A 19,969-nucleotide genomic window follows, 5' to 3' on the forward strand; every position below is an offset into this window, starting at 1 on the left:
GTCACGCCAAGGCTCTTTGCACTCTGGGAAGGGGACATTATGGAGTTGAGGAATAGCAGCTCCTTCTAGTCGAGGTTGAGCTTCATCCAAGCTGAGATGTCTGCCAGACACACAGCGATCCGTGTTGCCACCTGGGTGTCAGAAGGGGGGATGAGAAAAGAGGTTGAGTGTCATCCGCATAGCAATCGTAGGAGAGACCATGTGAGGATATGATGGAGCGAAGTGACTTGGTGTAGAAAAAAAAGGAGAGCAGTCTCGGTTGAATGACTCATCTTGAAGCCAGACTGGTTAGGGTCACAAAGATCGCTCTGAGAGAGATAACAAGAGAGTTGGTTAGAGACAGCACGCTCAAGTGTTTTGGAAAGAAAAGAAAGAAGGGACACCGGTGTGTAGTCTTTGATGTCAGAGTCGAGTGATGGGTTCTTGAGGAGCAGAGTAGCTGGCCAGTGGTCAGGGATGAGTTAATGAGGGAAGTGAGAAATGGGAGAAGGTCTCCAGAAATGGTCTGGAGAAGGGAGGAGGAGATGGGTTAGATGGTGCAGGTTGTCGGGCGGCTGGACATCACCAGTCACAGGATTTAATCTGTAGAGAGACGGGAGAAAGAGGTCAAGGCGTAGGGTAGTTTTGTGTGAGTGGGACCAGTGGACTCAATAGGCTGAGTAAATGAGGAGCGGATGTCATCAACCTTTTTTTCAAAGTGGTTAACAAAGTTGTGCGCAGAGAAGGATGAAGGAGGGGGAGGAGGATTAAGAAGGCGATAGACGACAACAATGTTAAGCTTGAGTGAACAAGTGACAGTGACAGCATGGAATAATTCAAATGAGGAGATGGACAGGTGAGTGATGGAGACAAGAGAAAATCTCCAGAAACAGTAGCCCTGTGCAATCACCGTGACGACCAGATGCTCTCGGACTATGAGAGAACACGTAGTCAGATGAAGAGAGAGCAGCTGGAGTAGCAGTGTTCTCTGGGGTAATCCATTTCTCCACCAGGGGTGCTAGATGAGGTAGGCTACTTAGCCCAGTACTAGCCAAGTACTCTACCACCATCTACCACACTCAGAATTACGGTTCAACATTTCACCACAAGATGGAGTAATAATACAAGGAGAGGCTACTGACCGTGTGTCTAAAACAAATAGAAGTGGAAACTCCTTATTATACAAACACATCAAGCGACATCACTTTGGTTCACCAATGAACCAATACTATCCCCGTGACATATTTCATTCATTCTAATCAATTTTAAAGGATATTGTGCCTCCACTCTGCAACCTGAAGGCATATGGGACATATGTGGACTTGGATATCCCCACTAGACAGACTAGACTTGAGGTTTGTTGGCTCTCCAAGATTCTATTCACACCACTATATTTGTCCACAGCTTTTTGAAACGATTCCTGACCATCGCAGCATTATTCAAGCCTAGAATACACAAAATGGTTCTTATGATTTGTATTGCTTTGTATAGTGCCCCAGGAACATGGTGGATTATTTTCCAGTGAGCCAAGATCAATGTCTATAAAAAGCAATATAGATTTATCCAACAGTATATGATGCCATTTACCTCCAGAGATGGAGGCTGTAAAGACCAGGACACCAGATCTACTGATGAGCTCAAATAGCTCTGCTAATATGTTTCAGGTGGTTGCTTAGCAAAATATCTTATTGGTGAGGGAAAGCTTTTGTGTGTTTGTAACCAAATTTGCTGCAGGACAGGGCTCAGTTATTAGAATGCTTAATTATTATGGAAATTAATGGTTTATGATACGCTCCTGACTTTACAGAAGAAGGCCATGTGAAGAATATGGTACCTGTTTGGACAAATTCAGGCTATTCAGTATTTAAAAGGTTACATCTCTTTGATGAGTTAGATAATCCAAAAATTAAATGTAAAAGATCTTGGCAAAGGTATAAAACAGTCCCTTTATTCTTCACATGTATCAGTTTTATTTTGCGTTTCTGGGAAGAGTCTGTAGACCCGAGGAGGAAGAATCGAATTTAGTGATTGCTGTAGCTTTAAGAGGTGTGAGTAAAGCCTCAAGCGTTGACTTGCTCTCCGGTTCGATATAGCCACATAGAGCTGATGGTCTCAGTGTGAAGGAGCTACGCAAAGGGGACCGGATTCCATGCCAACAACAACAACAACAGCAGCAATGGCAGGTAAGAGAAAACACGACCGTTTAAAACATAACCAAATGAAGTATATATCATGTGTTGAAGATGTAGACGTATTGTAAAATAAATGACATGACACCTTTTCTGATATGTTTTAGAAGCAGAGATGCGTCAGAGGCTACTGTGCACGGTCAAGAAGGAGGTGGGTGTTACCTGACAGCCGGCAACAATTATCGAATCAGAAAAACTAACTATTTGGTTATGAGTTAACTTTCGACATTGCTAAAATAGGCCCGCCCTGAGTAGATTGGCTATGTTTGTTTTTTTTCTTCAGTTATTTACTTTTACAGTAACTATTCACATTTTCGTTTTGTGAGTACAGATTAGCCTACATACTTTAATAGCTTGTAAAATAGCACCACATCCACTCATGTGTATTTGCTATCCATCATTGCAAATAAGATGAACTTTGGGACAAGGTGTAATATCTATTTTAAAGTCGACCATATTCTTAGAAGTAATGAAGTGTTTAATTAGGGGTTTAGGGTAGGCTATATAGTACAGGCCTATAAATAATATGTTTATAGGGTCCAGTCATGGAACTCTAGCCTATAGGGTCCAGTTATTATTTGAGCCTTCATCAACAGATTGGCCCAAACTCATATGGGTTTTTGTGAAACATAAGAGTCTCTTGTTAAACCCATGTATTGTTAATATTTAACATCAAGTAAAATGTGTTTATAATGCAGTCATTCAAGACTCATTCTAATGTCGTAGTGACATCTAATTAAATAAGCTATAGGTATGTTCAATCAATCCATTGAAGAGTTGTTGCGTAGAAATCCATGTGATCTTAAAGGTATAGTGCATTTATTTGTGTGAAAGTTAGTTTATTTTTTGACATCCCAAACACCCATGGTTTTGAATGCAATGCTAACTGACACAATCTGTGTTTACTAGTATTACTACCTTCTTCAAAAAATGTCTAGACAAGATATTCTGGAAATTAAAAAATGGAGGAAACAGCAACACCATAGAGAAGTGTAAAATAAGCTAAAACTGCACAAAAAAAGTGATTATCACTTCAATAATAAGGGTTTCTCCCACAGTATATATATTCTCATCATCAGCATCTTCTTCATCAAATCATTTCAATCTTTCCGCGATGTCTTTAGGTCAGATTGTTAAGCACCACATGCTTGGTGTAGTAGGCTGATAATGGATCAGAGAAACCTCTCCTGTCTTCAGGGGTTCTTTGAGATGTGATTAGTCGGTTTTGTCTTTTGTCAGAGGACTCACTCTATCTTTATTGGTGTCATAAATGTGCGACACCCGTGTGTCACGCAAACAAAGACATCAAATCAAGTCTGTGCCTGAATGAAGGAGAGATTTCACCTCCTGTCGCGTACTCCTGATCTTCATAAAGGCCTGTCACCATCCTTATCAGTAGAGCACATACCACCCTGTGATAAAAACCTGCCTGTGTTGAGAGGCCCTACTGAGATTCGCTTCCCCCAAGATCCCACTCAGTTTCAGCTCCCCAGTGCTCAGCGCTTAAACTGCAGTGGAGCAGAGTGGGACCATAAGACCAACGCAGTCTGTCTTTCCCCAATGATACAATATGATTGCTACACACTCCATCCTGCAGACCCCCGAGGCACACAGCCCGAGACAGTGATTTGATTGCCCAGAAGCAACTATTGGAGTGAGGAATGAAAGTAAAATGATGCAGACAGTGGAAAAAGCACATATGCCTCTCACCATGGCCTTTGACCTTGAGCACCCTGCAGAAGAGGTTGCTGGAAGCAAATGGAACTTGAATCACTAAAAGTGAGTTGTTAAAAGCTTTTTTTGTTTCCATTTCAATCCAAAAAGTAGCTATAGAAGACAGGCAGTGTCCAGCTGTTGAGCTTTGAGCATCATGAATGTTCAACTACTAGGCTACATGCATCTGAAGAAAAAAATGGAATAGAAAGTAGTCTGTATGTAGATTTTGTTCTACAAGTCAAGTGTAGTGCGATGTCTGTAATCTGCCTTGAGTCACAGCCTTAACTAGCTAGCTACATTGGTAACACTATATATTAAGGTCCCTTAATAAATTATTTATAAACAGTAATGTAAAGAGTTTGCTTACCATTTATTAATCATTATTCCTACATTTGTAAATGTCTCTAAGTAATCTCTAAATAGTCTCTAGGCTAGCTGATACTAAAGCAGCCCATTGGATTCCATGAGAATGTGACACCTGGCGTCGGGGTGAGTTGCTGCCGGACACTTTAGCATTAGCTAGCCTAGCATGCTGGTGAAAAAGGCAGTTTAATTAAAATTGCTTTGTAAAATTTCTAAGAATATGCTCGACTTTAAAATGTATATTACACCTTGCCCCAATGTTCATCTTATTTGCAATGATCGATAGCAAATACACATGAGTGGATGTGGTGCTATTTTACAAGCTATTAAAGTATGTAGGCTAATCTGTACTCACAAAATGAAAATGTGAATACTGCTGAAAAAGTCAGTTTAATGAAAATAGTGTGTATAAATGCGTAAATGACTATTTAGAGATCGCTTAATGACATTTTACAAATGTAGGAACAATTATCAACAAATGGGAAGTAACCTCTTTATCAATGGTTTATTAGGAGACCTTAATAAAAAGTGTTACCACTACATCGGCTAACCTTTTTTACAAGTAGCACGCTGCCAAACTAGGATATCACCCACAAATGGGATCTATGTGAAGCACGCGTCTGGATCCGATCGTGAACGTTCACCTGGACATGATGTGTTGTACTCCACGCTCTGTTTGTATTCATTCGTTCTTTCTCTCCTGTGTTTGCTTGGATACGGCTTGTCTGTTGACGTGGCAGTGAATGCTTGAATGTTCTCCCTCTCCAACTGGCTACGTGCCACTTTGTACAATGTCTACCTGGGTCTAGGCCAGAACATTATGCTTGTGGGGTTCAGTGAAGGAAGCATGCAAATAGTCTATACTGGACGTATCTGGGGCTCTCTCTCTCTTTCCTTCTCTCTCTCTCTCCCTCCCCCTCTCCCACACACACACACACACACACACACACACCATCACACACACCTGTGTTTACATAAGGTGAGAGGAGGAGTAGGGCACAGTGGGCAACAGCTCACCTTTCATTTGCTTTTCTGTATCAGACACCTTTTTTTGCCTGGCTTCTTACTTAGGATAAGGTTTCAGCAAGGTCACAACCAATATATCGCATAATTATGACGCCCAGTCTCAGGGAAACCTCTCTCTGTGTCTCCAGGCTAATAGATATTTTTCATGGTCTCAAATCACACATGAATAGAAGACATTGTAGAATCATATTTTTACCTGGGTGAACAGAGACGCATGACAAATAACAGGAAAGGAACGCCTCTGTTGTCATTGAGGTGGTAATGAACCGGGTTCTCATGGCTTCATGGTTTTGCATATTTAACCTATCTTACTCAGGGGAATGTGTTATCAAGCTTTGTGTATAAATGGTGGTTATTACTATTCTTGGCAGCTGAATTATATACTACAAATTATAAATGAGTAACATTTGGAAACGTACCCAACAATGCATCCATTTGTGATTATGAAAGGCTGTGTTCAAACTGTCCATATTTAGCAAAGGAGACTGACAATAGGAAGGGAAATCGTTGAGGCCTTACAAGGTTCTTTGTTTGCTTCCAGTGGTAGGGAATTGACTTCAAGACATTTTGGAATAGGGCGTTTTGAATATTGAACTACCTTTTTAACCAAGGCATTTCAATGTGAATTCATCTTGCCTCAAGTCTGTCACTTCTCAGTATTTGATTTTGGTGTACGAGTCATTCACTCTAATAATGCACAGTAGGAACTGTCAACAGATGATTTTAGCCAACAGCTTGGCTTACATAATTGTGCTAGTTGTTTTTCACTGTAACAGCCCATGGGGATGGGAAAAGGTGTATGGGCCTTGGTCTGTCTTCCCTCTTTTTCTGATTGTGGCTGTGTAGCAGGAGTTAATGGGAAGACTGTGTAAATCTACTCTATCCAAGCCCCCTTATGCAGTAGTGGAGGGTTGCCAGGTTTGATGAGATTTTATCCCCACTGTGACAGCAGAGATGAAGAGTGATACTTGAAAGAGAATGATACCAGCACTTGCCGTTGCAGAACACGACAGTAAAGATTCATATTGTGCATGGAAGTGATCTTGTTCTTTGGGCAATAAAAAAGTTACCTATTAGCTGTCAAAAGTATTACTGCTCACATAGGGCACCAAATAGATTTAGCCTAAATGTCACACGAGAAATGGAAGAGAAGTGTACTGTAGCGTCAAAAGTGCACATAAGGTTAAACGTTTTTGGGAACTAGATTAATATACACAGTTTCAAAGGGTCTACATATTTATTGTTATAGAAGTATGCAATTTAACACAGTCAGTATCCCTCCACCTAACTGTTTCCTATGCTGATGAAGGGAAATGCGAACCAATGATCATGCATAATACCAGTCATCTGTTTTTCTCATTGATTAATGGACTTGTTGACGTTCTCTGCCACTGTTGCCTCAGTCCCCAACAGCTACAGTATCTCTCAGATAGCTGGTGGGGACTGAGGCAACAGAGTGACACGTGCCGTCGCCATAGAAACCCGCAGGTCGTCTACTAATACAGCTCACCAGTTAGATTCTGTGATGACTGAATGGGATCCAGATTCTGACTGGTGATGGGATAGAACTAGTAAGGCCTGAGAGAAGTGACGTGCCCCCCAGTTTGCACATTTACTTTAGCTGCTAACCAACCAATCAATGCACATTTGCTGTGCCCCATTGTATTTCAGCGGTTTGATTTTGTTTTGCGGTAAAGATTTACATGAACACATCCATGTGTTACACATCTATAAGCACATCATCAATGAACAAGACATTATAGCTACATAGCTACATAGCTTAATAGAGGAAACAGACTCCGCTTGATAACGTAATGTTATAAAGAAATATATTTTATACTGAACGGAAATATACACGTAACATGTACAGTGGTGGGTGTTGTTCACATGTTTCATGAGCTGAAGTAAAAGATCCCATAAAATTTTCCATATGCATAAAAAGCTTATTTCTCTCAAATGCCAAGATAATCCATCCACCTGACAGGTGTGGCATATCAAAATGCAGATTAAACAGCATGATCATTACACAGGTGCACCTTGTACTGGGGACAATAAAAGCCCACTCTAAAAGGTGCTGGCTGTTTTGTCACACAACACAATGCCTCAAGTTTTGAGGGAGCGTGCAATTGGCGTGCTGACTGCAGGAATATCCACCAGAGCTTTTGCCAGATAACTGAATATTAATTTCTCTACCATAAACCACTTCCAACCCCTGCCTCCCAACCGCAGACCACGTGTATTGCGTTATGTTTGTGAGTGGATGTCAATGTTGTGAACAGAGTGCCCCATGGTGGCGGTGGGTTTATGGAATGGGTAGGCAGAATATTCAGACAACGAACACAATTGCATTTTATCGATGGCAATTTTAATAAACAGAGATACCTTGACGAGATCCTGAGGCCCATTGTGAGGCCCAACAGATGCATATCGTTATTCCCAGTCATGTGAAATCCATAGATTAGGGCCTAATGAATATATTTCAATTGACTGATTTCCTTATTTGAACTGTAACACAGTAAAACCTTTGAAATTGTTGCATGTTGCATTTATGTTTTTGCTCAGTATACTGTACATTACAATTTAGGTCTAGATTTTACATATAATGTCCAGTTAGATCTGACATTTGTGAGTGCCTCCCCGCTGGGAGGAAGAGTTTCCGATGACGGGTCTTCATCTGGTGGGGGAGGGTCGGCTGTGAACCTTTTGTAGTAAGACGCAAGTGAGAGAAACAAGAGTAAGGCTTCATTTAAATACATCACAACATGTATTCCCATTGGTGAGAAGAGAGCAAGGTAATTATTGCCCAGGTATGCCCATAGGTTGTTTAGCATGCGTGATAAAGTTGCATTTTTCAGCTGCTGTTCATTGGCCATAGAGTAATACGTGACTGACATTCTACACGAGGCTAAGGAGGAGTGAAATGACTTGAGCATGTCAACATCGGATATTACTATATACTGGTATCGACGCACGGACTGGTTTGGGTTTTTGCTTTACCTTCTATAATGGTATTTTAATGTTTGGTTTGTTAAATGTGGTATGCCGTTTGTAACATCCATTTTTATAGTTTACTTCGCCGCTTGAGTCATATTTATCCATGCCGCTTTCCACACAGAACTTGCCCCGCCCACTGTTACGCAAGGAGCACATTTGATGATGCTCGACCATGAGACACTTGTGTTCAGTCTGCCTGGTCAATGCAGCACATGCAACAATGTTGATGACACCGATGCTGTTTCAACTTTGCTTCTTAATATAAATCCACAAGCGTTCTATAATTACACTATTAGTTTCTTTGTGCAAACAGCTAGTTTGACTTTTCTTAGAAAGTTGTGGCTAAGCCGTGTTAGCCGCTAATGCTGATCGCTAGCTAGCTAGGCAAACGTAGCTATACAGCCTAATACCAGTGATGGTGTAGACCTAAATCAGCATGTTGTTTGTGCAACAGTATCTTCTAAATCAAAGAGGAATAGGCGAAGCATGAATATGTGCCCTACATGAAGGGGCTAAGAGAATGCATTTAATGTAGCCAAAGATTATAGGGCTCCATAGGAAACACTGACCAAGACTTAGGTTCCTATTACCCTGTCACAATAACTCCTCCCTGGCATTTTAATTCATTGTCATGTCAAACAACACTTTATTCAAAGTACCCAATATTATCATCTAACTAGTTAAATAAAGGTTACATTAAAAAAAAAGAATTAGAATATTCATTCATTTCCCATGATTCTAACATTTCACCTCACTGTTTTGATCTAATTTGTAATTGCAACATTTTGTTAAAAATAAGCCCCGTTTTTTTTTTGCCCATGCAGCCCTGTGTGTCAGTGGGGAAATGATCTCAAATGAGTGCAGAAATGAATGCAAATGCTAAAAGTAATTTTTGGTTGAAGTTTAATTGAACAGTATAAAACAATCAGAATGTAGAAAGACCCATTGAAATCACATAGAATGTGTCGCCACCCTAGGGTCACGCACTACTCATAGAAAATGAAAAAACATAAATACTGTCTTATACCATCAAAGAAATTTCAAATGTGATATTACATTTTGGCCAAATTGCACAGCCCTAGCTGTGCACATGGAGAGGAAACAACATGAATATTGTCACGTTCTGACCATAGTTCTTGTGTGTTGTGCTTGTTTTAGTGTTGGTCAGGACGTGAGCTAGGTGGGCATTCTATGTTGTGTGTCTTGTTTGTCCGTTTCTATGTTTGGCGTAACATGGTTCTCAATCAGAGGCAGATGTTTTGTGTTGTCTCTGATTGGGAATCATATATAGGTGGCTTGTTTTGTGTTGTGATTGTGGGTGGTTGTTTCCTGTCTGTGTTTTCTCTGCACCAGATAGGGCTGTATCGGTTTGCCACATTTGTTATTTTGTATTTGTTGTAAATGTTCACTGTTTATTGTTTTAATTAAACATGTTGAGCACAAGCTACGCTGCGTCTTGGTCCGATCCCTGCTACACCTCCTCTTCAGACGAAGAGGAGGAAGGCTGCCGTTACAGAACCACCCACCAAACTCGGACCAAGCAGCGTAGTAACAGGCAGCAGCGACAGCAGGGGAGTGTAGCTGGGTTAAGTCTGGACACGCCCCAAGCAACGATTGGATCTAGAAATTGGAAACAAATGTATGAATTATATGGAAAAGAGATCCATGAAAAGAATGAAACAAAAGTGAAATGATGCTGTAATGGATCGTTTCAAATTAAACAATGAATGCATAGGGTGCTGAGTGCCAGAATTGAACATCTGCTGATGTGTTTAGATAGAAATGCAGGTCTGCTTGTACATAGAACCTAACCAAATGCTATGTAGATGCAAGTAGACCCTAACCATGCATGTGGTCATGTGATTTGAATAGATGAATTAATTATGATGACGCATGGCCTGCTGAGCACCAGAATCTTAGTTTCCAATGCTGCATCTACTTCTACGTAGAAACCGACCGAATGCTACGTCTGCTCGTACCTAGAATCCAACCACACATGCTGTAATGCGAGGAGGTAGGGACACATGTCAATGCATGCCTGTAGAGTGCCTAACATTGTTCAATTTGAGAATGTGTAATAATGAATAACCACCTTTCATTTACTATTACAATAATTACAAACATTTGTAATTGGATACTCAACAACTGTGGCTATGGAATGAGAATGATATGAACGAAGCAATAACGAATGACCAACAACTCTATATGCATGACTAATTATTATTCACATGAAATGACAAACTATCAATAACTATAATTTGAGGTATCGTGGAGCCATTATGAAGTTGATTAATTGAGCCTAACAAATGAAAGGTAGGCAGAGGACAACCAATTAACCTACAGTAGTTGTTGGAGAGTGAGGGTACATAGTCTACGCCAGGTATCATTTTTATTGAGTGTATGGTCAGGGGGCCAGAACAGAATTACAAATAATTTATAGACTGCCAAAACATATAAACTCAGCAGAAAAAGAAACGTCCCTTTTTCAGGACCCTGTCTTTCAAAGATAATTCGTAAAAATGCAATAAAGTGGTGACTGTGGGACCAGCCGTTGTTAGCTGGGTAGGATGTGATTAGGGTTCTTAGTGCGTATGTAATAAAAACACACAGGAGAGGGATGAAATAAGCCCCACGTGGAGCCAATTTATCCAGTTATGCTAAATCTGATGTAAATGTAACTTTAAGACGCTGAAAAAGTTCATAATGCAATGTTGAAGAGAATAGCTATGAATTAGCATGACCATGATGTTAGCTCACCCTTTTGAAAATGAAAGTACTGGAGCCCGTGATACTTCCAAATACGCTTTCACAAAATCGTCAACTGAATAGAGTCTTGGAAATCCAAATTAGTTGAATGAGTACTCAAGTAATCTTGAAGCTTGGAGCAACTGGCCCCAGATATGGAAGGACGTATGTCTTGTGCTGCAACTACTTTGCTGATTAACTACGAGACCCTGCTTCAAAGACGAGAGACATGATGTTCAGCAGTAACCTGTTTAGTGACGAGAGCTTGTGATAGAAGTTGGCCGCCAGGCCCAATTTGTGTACATAAATTATCAGTGGCATGAACGTGCGACAACCAATAAGCTATGATCACGCTAGTTACTTTGACATTTGTATGGGGTAGACTGATAGCCAACCTGTCTATGCATGGTGTTTGGAAGGTTCCCAAAGATTGGAAAGCAGCTGCGGTCATCCCCCTCTTCAAAGGGGGGGGACACTCTTGACCCAAACTGCTACAGACCTATATCTATCCTACCCTGCCTTTCTAAGGTCTTCGAAAGCCAAGTTAACAAACAGATTACCGACCATTTCGAATCCCACCGTACCTTCTCCGCTATGCAATCTGGTTTCAGAGCTGGTCATGGGTGCATCTCAGCCATGCTCAAGGTCCTAAATGATATCATAACCGCCATCGATAAGAAACAAAACTGTGCAGCCGTTTTCATCGACCTGGCTAAGACTTTCGACTCTGTCAATCACCACATCCTTATCGGCAGACTCAACAGCCTTGGTTTCTCAAATGATTGCCTCGCCTGGTTCACCAACTAGTTCTCCGATGGAGTTCAGTGTGTCATCAAATCGGAGGGCCTGTTGTCCGGGCCTCTGGCAGTCTCTATGGGGGTTCAGGGTTCAGTTCTTGGGCCGACTCTCTTCTCTGTATACATCAATGATGTTGCTCTTGCTGCTGGTGAGTCTCTGATCCACCTCTATGCAGACGACACCATTCTGTATACTTCTGGCCCTTCTTTGGACACTGTGTTAACTACCCTCCAGACGAGCTTCAAGGCCATACAACTCTCTATCCGTGGCCTCCAACTGCTCTTAAATACAAGTAAAACTAAATGCATGCTCTTCATCCGATCGCTGCCCGCACCTGCCCGCCCTTCCAGCATCACTACTCTGGACAGTTCTGATTTAGAATATGTGGACAACTACAAATACCTAGGTGTCTGGTTAGACTGTACACTCTGCTTCCAGACTCACATCAAACATGTCCAATCTAAAATTAAATCTAGAATTGGCTTCCTATTTCGCAACAAAGCATCCTTCACTCATGCTGCCAAACATACCCTCGTAAATCTGACCATCCTACCGATCCTCAACTTCGGCGATGTCATTTATAAAATAGCCTCACACTCTACTTAACACATTGGATGCAGTCTATCACATTGCCATCTGTTTTGTCACCAAAGCCCCATATACTACCCACCACTGCGACCTGTACGCTCTCGTTGGCTCTCGTTCTCTGCTGCAAATGACTTGAACGAACTACAAAAATCACTGAAACTGGAGACACTTATCTCCCTCACTAGCTTTAAGCATCAGCTGTCAGAGCAGCTCACAGATCACTGCACCTGTACATAGGCCATCTGTAAATAGCCCAAACAACTACCTCATCCCCTACTGTATTTATTTATTTATCTTGCTCCTTTGCACCCCAGTATTTCTACTTTGCACATTAATCTACTGCACATCTACCATTCCACTGTTTAATTGCTATATTGTATTTACTTCGCCACCATGGCCTATTTATTGCCTCCCTTATCTCACCTCATTTGCTCATATTATATATAGACTTATTTTTCTACTGTATTGACTGTATGTTTGTTTACTCCATGTGTAACTCGGTGTTGTTGTATGTGTCAAACTGCTTTGCTTTATCTTGGCCAGATCTCAGTTGTAAATGAGAACTTGTACTCAACTTGCCTACCTGGTTAAATAAAGGTGAAATAAATCAAATAAAATAAAAAATACAACCGTGAAGGGAGATCTGTGATTGCTACCAGTAGTTGTGGTATGACCGCCATGGCAGGCGGAATCGGAGGCTGAAGCCTGCTTGGAGATGCACTCCCCCGATTCAGTACAGGAAAGATGTAGCCTGGTGCTTTGAAAGCTGAAGCACCACATGTAATGATAAACAATTGTATTAGACAACAAGTATGAAATCTAGCAGGTAACAAACTGCAGCTCACAGCCTCAATCGTTAATGAATATATTCCAGTCAATGACTGACTGCCCTGCCACTTGGTTTGCTACTGGGAGGGCTGAAACTGGGTTCAAGAACCGACATAACAAATCAAAGTTAAGTTGTTTGCTGATATTGCTGAAGGATTACTGCTTTTTGAGGTCGGTTCACTTTTGGTTCAATTATAAAGAAATTGTGACGTTTTTTTCTTTTGGCTTTGATAATTTTTTAAAACAGTAAATGAGCTATGCATTATGTGGGTCGAATGCTTTAAAACCACAGAATAAAACAATGAATTAAAGTCCCATGATGGTATTGACCTTCCATTACTGCTTATCACTTCTTAACCATAATTATTCACATTACTTTAATAAAGTATTTCAGTTGTTGTGTCTATTACATTTGTTTTATTTGATGATGATTATTTAATTCCAAGTAATCATCTCTATAGAACTGCTGCCTATGCTGTCTGACAAAATCACGATTTTAGTAGTTCTTCAAAGTAATTAAGGTATACTTTTATGATTGCTGAACACCAACTATCAATCACTTAGAGCATGTATTTTCAGGTAGAGATTCCTTGTGAAGCAACTACTCTCTCCCTCTTGATCGTGCATCTTCTGTCTCTTCTCTCCCAGATCGGACAAGTAGGCGTGCAATGGATTATGGTCATTGTAGTTAATGACCACGATTTCTGCCCTAAACTATGTCAAATATTGGCCTGTTGGAAACTACAATTAAACTACTTTGCACAGTTCATGCTTGATCTGATTTATCTCTTGAGAAACTGTGCATTGAACTCACAGAAATAAACCGGTAAATTATAGTTGTTTAAAAATGACCGAAATGTCGGTTAATTGGTTAATTGCTCGGATAAACACTTTGTTGACAACAATGAATAGTGATGAGAAAATGGGCAGTAGGAGGCATACTGAGCTCATGAAGCATTAATGAAATATTCCCCCACTGAAATGTTTTGGGTTAAAATAACAGCGATATTGCAATACACCACTGTGAAGTAGGCTACAATTAGACCTATGCATTTAGGCCAACATTACAATGTAGAATCTGGACGATTATGCCTACAGTCCTTTAGGATAGGCTAGATGTTGCCACAGATAGCTGTACAATACCGATCCATGATTGCAGGCAATAGCGCTATAGGCTACAGTCAAAGACTGCATAACGATTTTTTGACAGGGGGTGCAGGATTTTGTTTTGCCTGATTTAGATAGGTTTCTGCCAATAGTTTCTGACATTTTGGTAGGCTATTTGTTAGTCAAGTTGTCTATAATTAGATGCATGCAGCTTCTCTTTTATATGTTGCCCTATAAGACTAAATATACCCTTGCTCAACAGAAAAATGTAATAGATCGATAGAATGAATGCTTCAATCTAGTTGACAACGGTAATGTTTCTGTCATCTGTTGCAAAGCAGAGACGTTTAGGGACTGGGGAGAAAATACAATAAAGCAACAAAAAAAAGAAAAAAGATTTTCTGTGCAAAATGTCCAAATGACATCAGTTTGACCGGTTGTAAGGAAAAAGAGAGCTGTGAAAACGACCAACGCGTTTCTGATACGATTTCAGTTTGGCTTCGATGCGTATTTTGTGGTTGAAATACTATGAGCTTTTATGATGCTTTTATGATGAAGACAGCACCTCTACAGATCTTCTGTTCCCAAAAGTAAAACATTTGCCTGCATTTGATGTATCATTTTGCTGCAAGAAATGCTTCATTCTGCAGGAGTTATTATTAAGGCTATAGGCCTATTCGCACGGGACTAGGATTATTAGAAAACGTTGCTTATGTATGTATTTCTCCAGAATGTCTGTTACTCTAGAGGACGATACAGACAGAATAAAACATTTTCCAAACTAACCCCTGGAATTCTCTAAAAAAAATTAAAAAAAATGATTGACAGTTATGACAGACGCCTGGAGATTTTTTTTCTAGGTGTGAAGATATTTCTAGAAGTCCAGGTTATAACAGGCTACACTGTGTCACGCCCTGGCCTTAGTATTCTTTGTTTTCTTTATTATTTTAGTTAGGTCAGGGTGTGACATGGGGAATGTTTGTGTTTTGTCGGTTTTGGGTGGTTATATGGTAAAGGGGGTGTTGGGTGTAGTGTATGGGTTTGTGTTGAGTGAATGTGTCTAGCTGTGTCTATGGTTGAGTGTAGGTTCTAGGAAAGTCTATGGTTGCCTGAATTGGGTCTCAATTAGAGACAGCTGGTTATTGTTGTCTCTGATTGGGAGCCATATTTAAGCCAACCATAGACAATTCCCCACAAACAGCTAAAGCCTATGTCAGAGTGTTTAGTGTCAGCACTTCTGTTTGTATAGCTTCACGGTCGTCTGTTTTGTTGTTTTTGTAGTTTGTATAGTGTTTGTTTCGTTTTCATCTTCTTTCTCAAATAAAGAGGATGTACTTTCCATGCGCTGCGCCTTGGTCCTCATTCTCTCCTAAAGACTATCATGACACACTGATAACTCGAGCTTGGTTCCCAAGTTTCTAAATCATACCAAATCATCTTTGGTATAGTGTCGCCATAATATTTTCTGAATTGAGGAAGTGTGATCATAATCATTAGGATATTTTAGTGATCCACAGTAGAAGACGTCCGAAATGCCCCCCTGTCTTCAGATGTGAGCTAAACAGCTAACTTGCACGTGATATGCGTTTTTAGGCTATGGATGAGAAAGTGAGTTTGTTGTGTGCTGCTTTGTGATCTATAAACATCAAGGGTTGGATTAAATAGGCGCAATATTTTTTATGATGCATTTGGCGATGTTCATTTGCATTAAACATAAACAAAAACATTCACTGTGAAGGTCGATACATGTAGGCTCTTCCATGTACAGTTGAAGTCGGAAGTTTACATACACCTTAGCCAAATACATTTCAACTCAGTTTTTCACAATTCATGACATTTAATCCTAGTAAAAATTCCCTCTCTTAGGTCAGTTAGGATCAGTACTTTTTTTTAAGAATGTGAAATGTCAGAATAATAGTAGAGAGAATGATTTATTTCAGCTTTTATTTCTTTCATCACATTCCCAGTGGGTCAGAAGTTTACATACACTCAATTAGTATTTGGTAGCATTGCCTTTAAATTGTTTAACTTGGGTCAAACATTTTGAGTAGCCTTCCACAAGCCTCCCACAATAAGTTGGGTGACTTTTGGCCCGTTCCTCCTGACAGAGCTGGTGTAACTGAGTCGGGTTTGTAGGCCTCCTTGCTCACACACACTTTTTCAGTTCTGCCCACACATTTTCTATAGGATTAAGGTCAGGGCTTTGTGATGGCCACTCCAATACCTTGACTTTGTTGTCCTTGAGACATTTTGGAAGTATGCTTGGGGTCATTGTCCATTTGGAAGGCCTATTTGCGACCAAGCTTTAACTTCCTGACTGATGTCTTGAGATGTTGCTTCAATATATGCGTGCCATTGTTTGTACAGATGAACGTGGTACCTTCAGGCATTTGGAGATTGCTCCCAAGGATGAACCAGACTTGTGGAGGTCTACACATTTTTTTCAGAGGACTTGGCAGATTTTCTCATGATGCCAAGCAAAGAGGCACTGAGTTTGAAGGTAGTCCTTGAAATGCATCCACAGGTACACCTCCAATTGACTCAAATTATGTCAATTAGCCTATCAGAAGCTACTAAAGCCATGACATAATTTTCGGGAATTTTCCAAGCTGTTTAAAGGCACAGTCAACTTAGTGTATGTAAACTTCTGACACACTGGAATTGTGATACAGTGAATTATAAGTGAAATAATCTGTCTGTAAACAATTGTTGGAAAATTTACTTGTGTCATGCACAAAGTAGATGTCCTAACTGACTTGCCAAAACTATAGTTTGTTATCAAGACATTTGTGGAGTGGTTGAAAAACAAGTTTTTATGACTCCAACCTAAGTGTATGTAAACTTCCGACTTCAACTGTATATGCTATGCAAAGCACTTAAATTTATCGAATTAGTTATTGTATTCTTGCTCAAACAGCTGTTAAACTCTGTAACGCTCTGGGTGTCGGGGGGGGGTGTGAAGTCAAGCGCAGGAACAACAGACAGTTCAAATATGGTGCTTTAAATGCACATCTGGCAAACAATGTCCACACGAATCAACACTGGGTGCAACAAACAAATGTCCCCTACACAGAGGACAAAAAACCCAGTCCAAAATACAATTGATGAACGAAACAAACAAACGTTCATCTACTCCCGAATCTAACATACAGCTGAACAATCCCGCACAAAGAACCTTACGGGCTGGCTGACTAATAAAGCCCCACTAATTATAAATCACCTCAACACAGGTGTACCAAATAAACACATAAGGAGGGGGAGGAAAAAGAGTCAGTGGCAGCTAGTAGGCCGGTGACGACGACCGCCGAGCCCCGCCCTAACGGGAAGGGGAGTCATCCTCGGTCGGAGTCGTGACAAACTCAGACATTTCTCTCAAAACAGGGATGACGATTCGCACGGGACTAGTATTATCAGAGGATTTTGGAGTTTGTCAATTTCCAGATTCCAGTTTCCATTTAACCCCCATCTAAACAGTAGGCTACAGTTCCCTTGACATGCCAAAGGCTTATTTGAAATCCCGTTTTGTGACTGTCGAATTTGTATAGCACCTCACAACCATCACACATAACATAGCTGCAGTAGCGGATTTAGGTATAGGCGACATGGGCAGCCATCCAGGGCGGGGCGCCCGGGGCGCCCGCACCAAAAAAATCAGGAACGGTGACATTTGCGCGATCGGTTTTCTATCGCTCATTTGCACGTCATGTCAATGATATCATGTCACCGTGTGGGACTGTGGGTCAATTAACCTTGTTGGAGTGGGCGCTCTGATTCTAGTTTGTGAGCTAGGCAGGCTACTGCCTGGGAAGGTCTCCCAAACAGAAGTATGAGATGGGGAGGGGGGCAGGGGTAGGGTGACCTCAGGTCTCCCCACTGGAAGCCCGAGGTAGGGGGAGCGGGAGAATCTATCAAATAGCGCACCTCTAACTTTGTACAGTACTATTGCAATTAGTAAAATCAGTCACACTACGAAAAGCTACCAAATAAACCAAAATTCATTCATAATACTGTGAATATATAGATTCACAGACATATTGTTGCATTTTTTTCTGGTTTGTGTGAAATAGTTAAGAATAATATAAAACACATCTGCACACCACCGAGGTGAAATGGTTTAGTCTTAACTCTTGGTTGACAGTGTTGGGGGATGGGTAATGTATTGATGCTCGAGTGCCAAATCAACACAACTTGCCAAATCAACACAACTTAGTTTCTATTTCTCATTGTTACTTATTTTCGTACAAATATTTGTTATTTAAATAGTTTTAGATGTTATGATTATTCATTTGTTCCAAATGTCATTTAAAAAAAAAATATATATATATAATAATTACAGTTAGTGCAGAACAGTACTTTTTTTTTGTTGGCGGGGGGCACTGAAGGGGGGTTTGACTTTTACTTGAGTCATTTTCTATTAAGTTATCTTTACTTTTACTCAAGTATTACAGTTGGGTACTTTTTCCACCACTGGTGAGAAGAGAGCAAGGTAACTATTACCCAGGTATGCCCATAGGTTGTTTAGCAAGCGTGGTAAAGTTGCATTAGTCAGCTTTGCTCATTGGCCATAGGGTAATAGGTGACTGACATTCTGCACATGGCTAATTGATAGTAAAAGAGGAGGAGGGACATGACGTTGATGAGCACATCAACATCAAATATAGATTCCCATAGAGAGGAAACGATGTGAATATGGGATGAAGTCAAAGCAGCACACCCCTCAGACCGCCCTACTGATTGAACCTACATTATCACCTACACATACAGTGTGGCAAATAAGTATTTAGTCAGCCACCAATTGTGCAAGTTCTCCCACTAATCATCATAGGTACACTTCAACTATGACAGACAAAATTACAAAAAAAAAATCACATTGTAGGATTTTTAATGAATTTATTTGCAAATTATGGTGGAAAATAAGTATTTGGTCAATAACAAAAGTTTCTCTCAATACTTTGTTATACACCCTTTGTTGGCAATGACAGAGGTCAAACGTTTTCTGTAAGTCTTCACAAGGTTTTCACACACTGTTGCTGGTATTTTGGCCGATTCCTCCATTCAGATCTCCTCTAGAGCAGTGATGTTTTGGGGCTGTTGCTGGGCAACACGGACTTTCAACTCCCTCCAAAGATTTTCTATGGGGTTGAGATCTGGAGACTGGCTAGGTCACTCCAGGACCTTGAAATGCTTCTTACGAAGCCACTCCTTCGTTGCCCGGGCGATGTGTTTGGGATCATTGTCATGCTGAAAGACCCAGCCACGTTTCATCTTCAATGCCCTTGCTGGTGGAAGGAGGTTTTCACTCAAAATCTCATGATACATGGCCCCATTCATTCTTTCCTTTACACGGATCAGTCGTCCTGGTCCCTTTGCAGAAAAACAGCCCCAAAGCATGATGTTTCCACCCCCATGCTTCACAGTAGGTATGGTGTTCTTTGGATGCAACTCAGCATTCTTTGTCCTCCAAACACTACGAGTTGAGTTTTTACCAAAAAGTTATATTTTGGTTTCATCTGACCATATGACATTCTCCCAATCTTCTTCTGGATCATCCAAATGCTCTCTAGCAAACTTCAGACGGCCCTGGACATGTACTGGCTTTAGCAGGGGGACACGTCTGGCACTGCAGGATTTGAGTC

The 19,969-nt window shown here is 40.7% G+C and overlaps 1 protein-coding gene across 2 annotated transcripts in view; it reads left to right on the forward strand.

Moving 5' to 3' along the window:
- The first annotated feature begins 1,177 nt into the window (after positions 1–1,177).
- LOC129826023 (small G protein signaling modulator 1-like) overlaps positions 1,178–19,969 on the forward strand; it is an 84,396-nt gene continuing 65,604 nt past the window's right edge. For both annotated transcript variants that reach the window (XM_055886281.1, XM_055886282.1), the window contains exons 1-3: positions 1,178–1,334; positions 2,073–2,162; positions 2,276–2,319. In XM_055886281.1, the coding sequence (XP_055742256.1) occupies positions 2,129–2,162; positions 2,276–2,319 (78 nt within the window). In that variant the 5' untranslated portion in view covers positions 1,178–1,334; positions 2,073–2,128. The remainder of the gene's footprint in view (positions 1,335–2,072; positions 2,163–2,275; positions 2,320–19,969) is intronic.

Source organism: Salvelinus fontinalis, chromosome 28, assembly GCF_029448725.1.
Source record: "Salvelinus fontinalis isolate EN_2023a chromosome 28, ASM2944872v1, whole genome shotgun sequence".
NCBI classification, from domain to species: Eukaryota; Metazoa; Chordata; class Actinopteri; order Salmoniformes; family Salmonidae; genus Salvelinus; species Salvelinus fontinalis.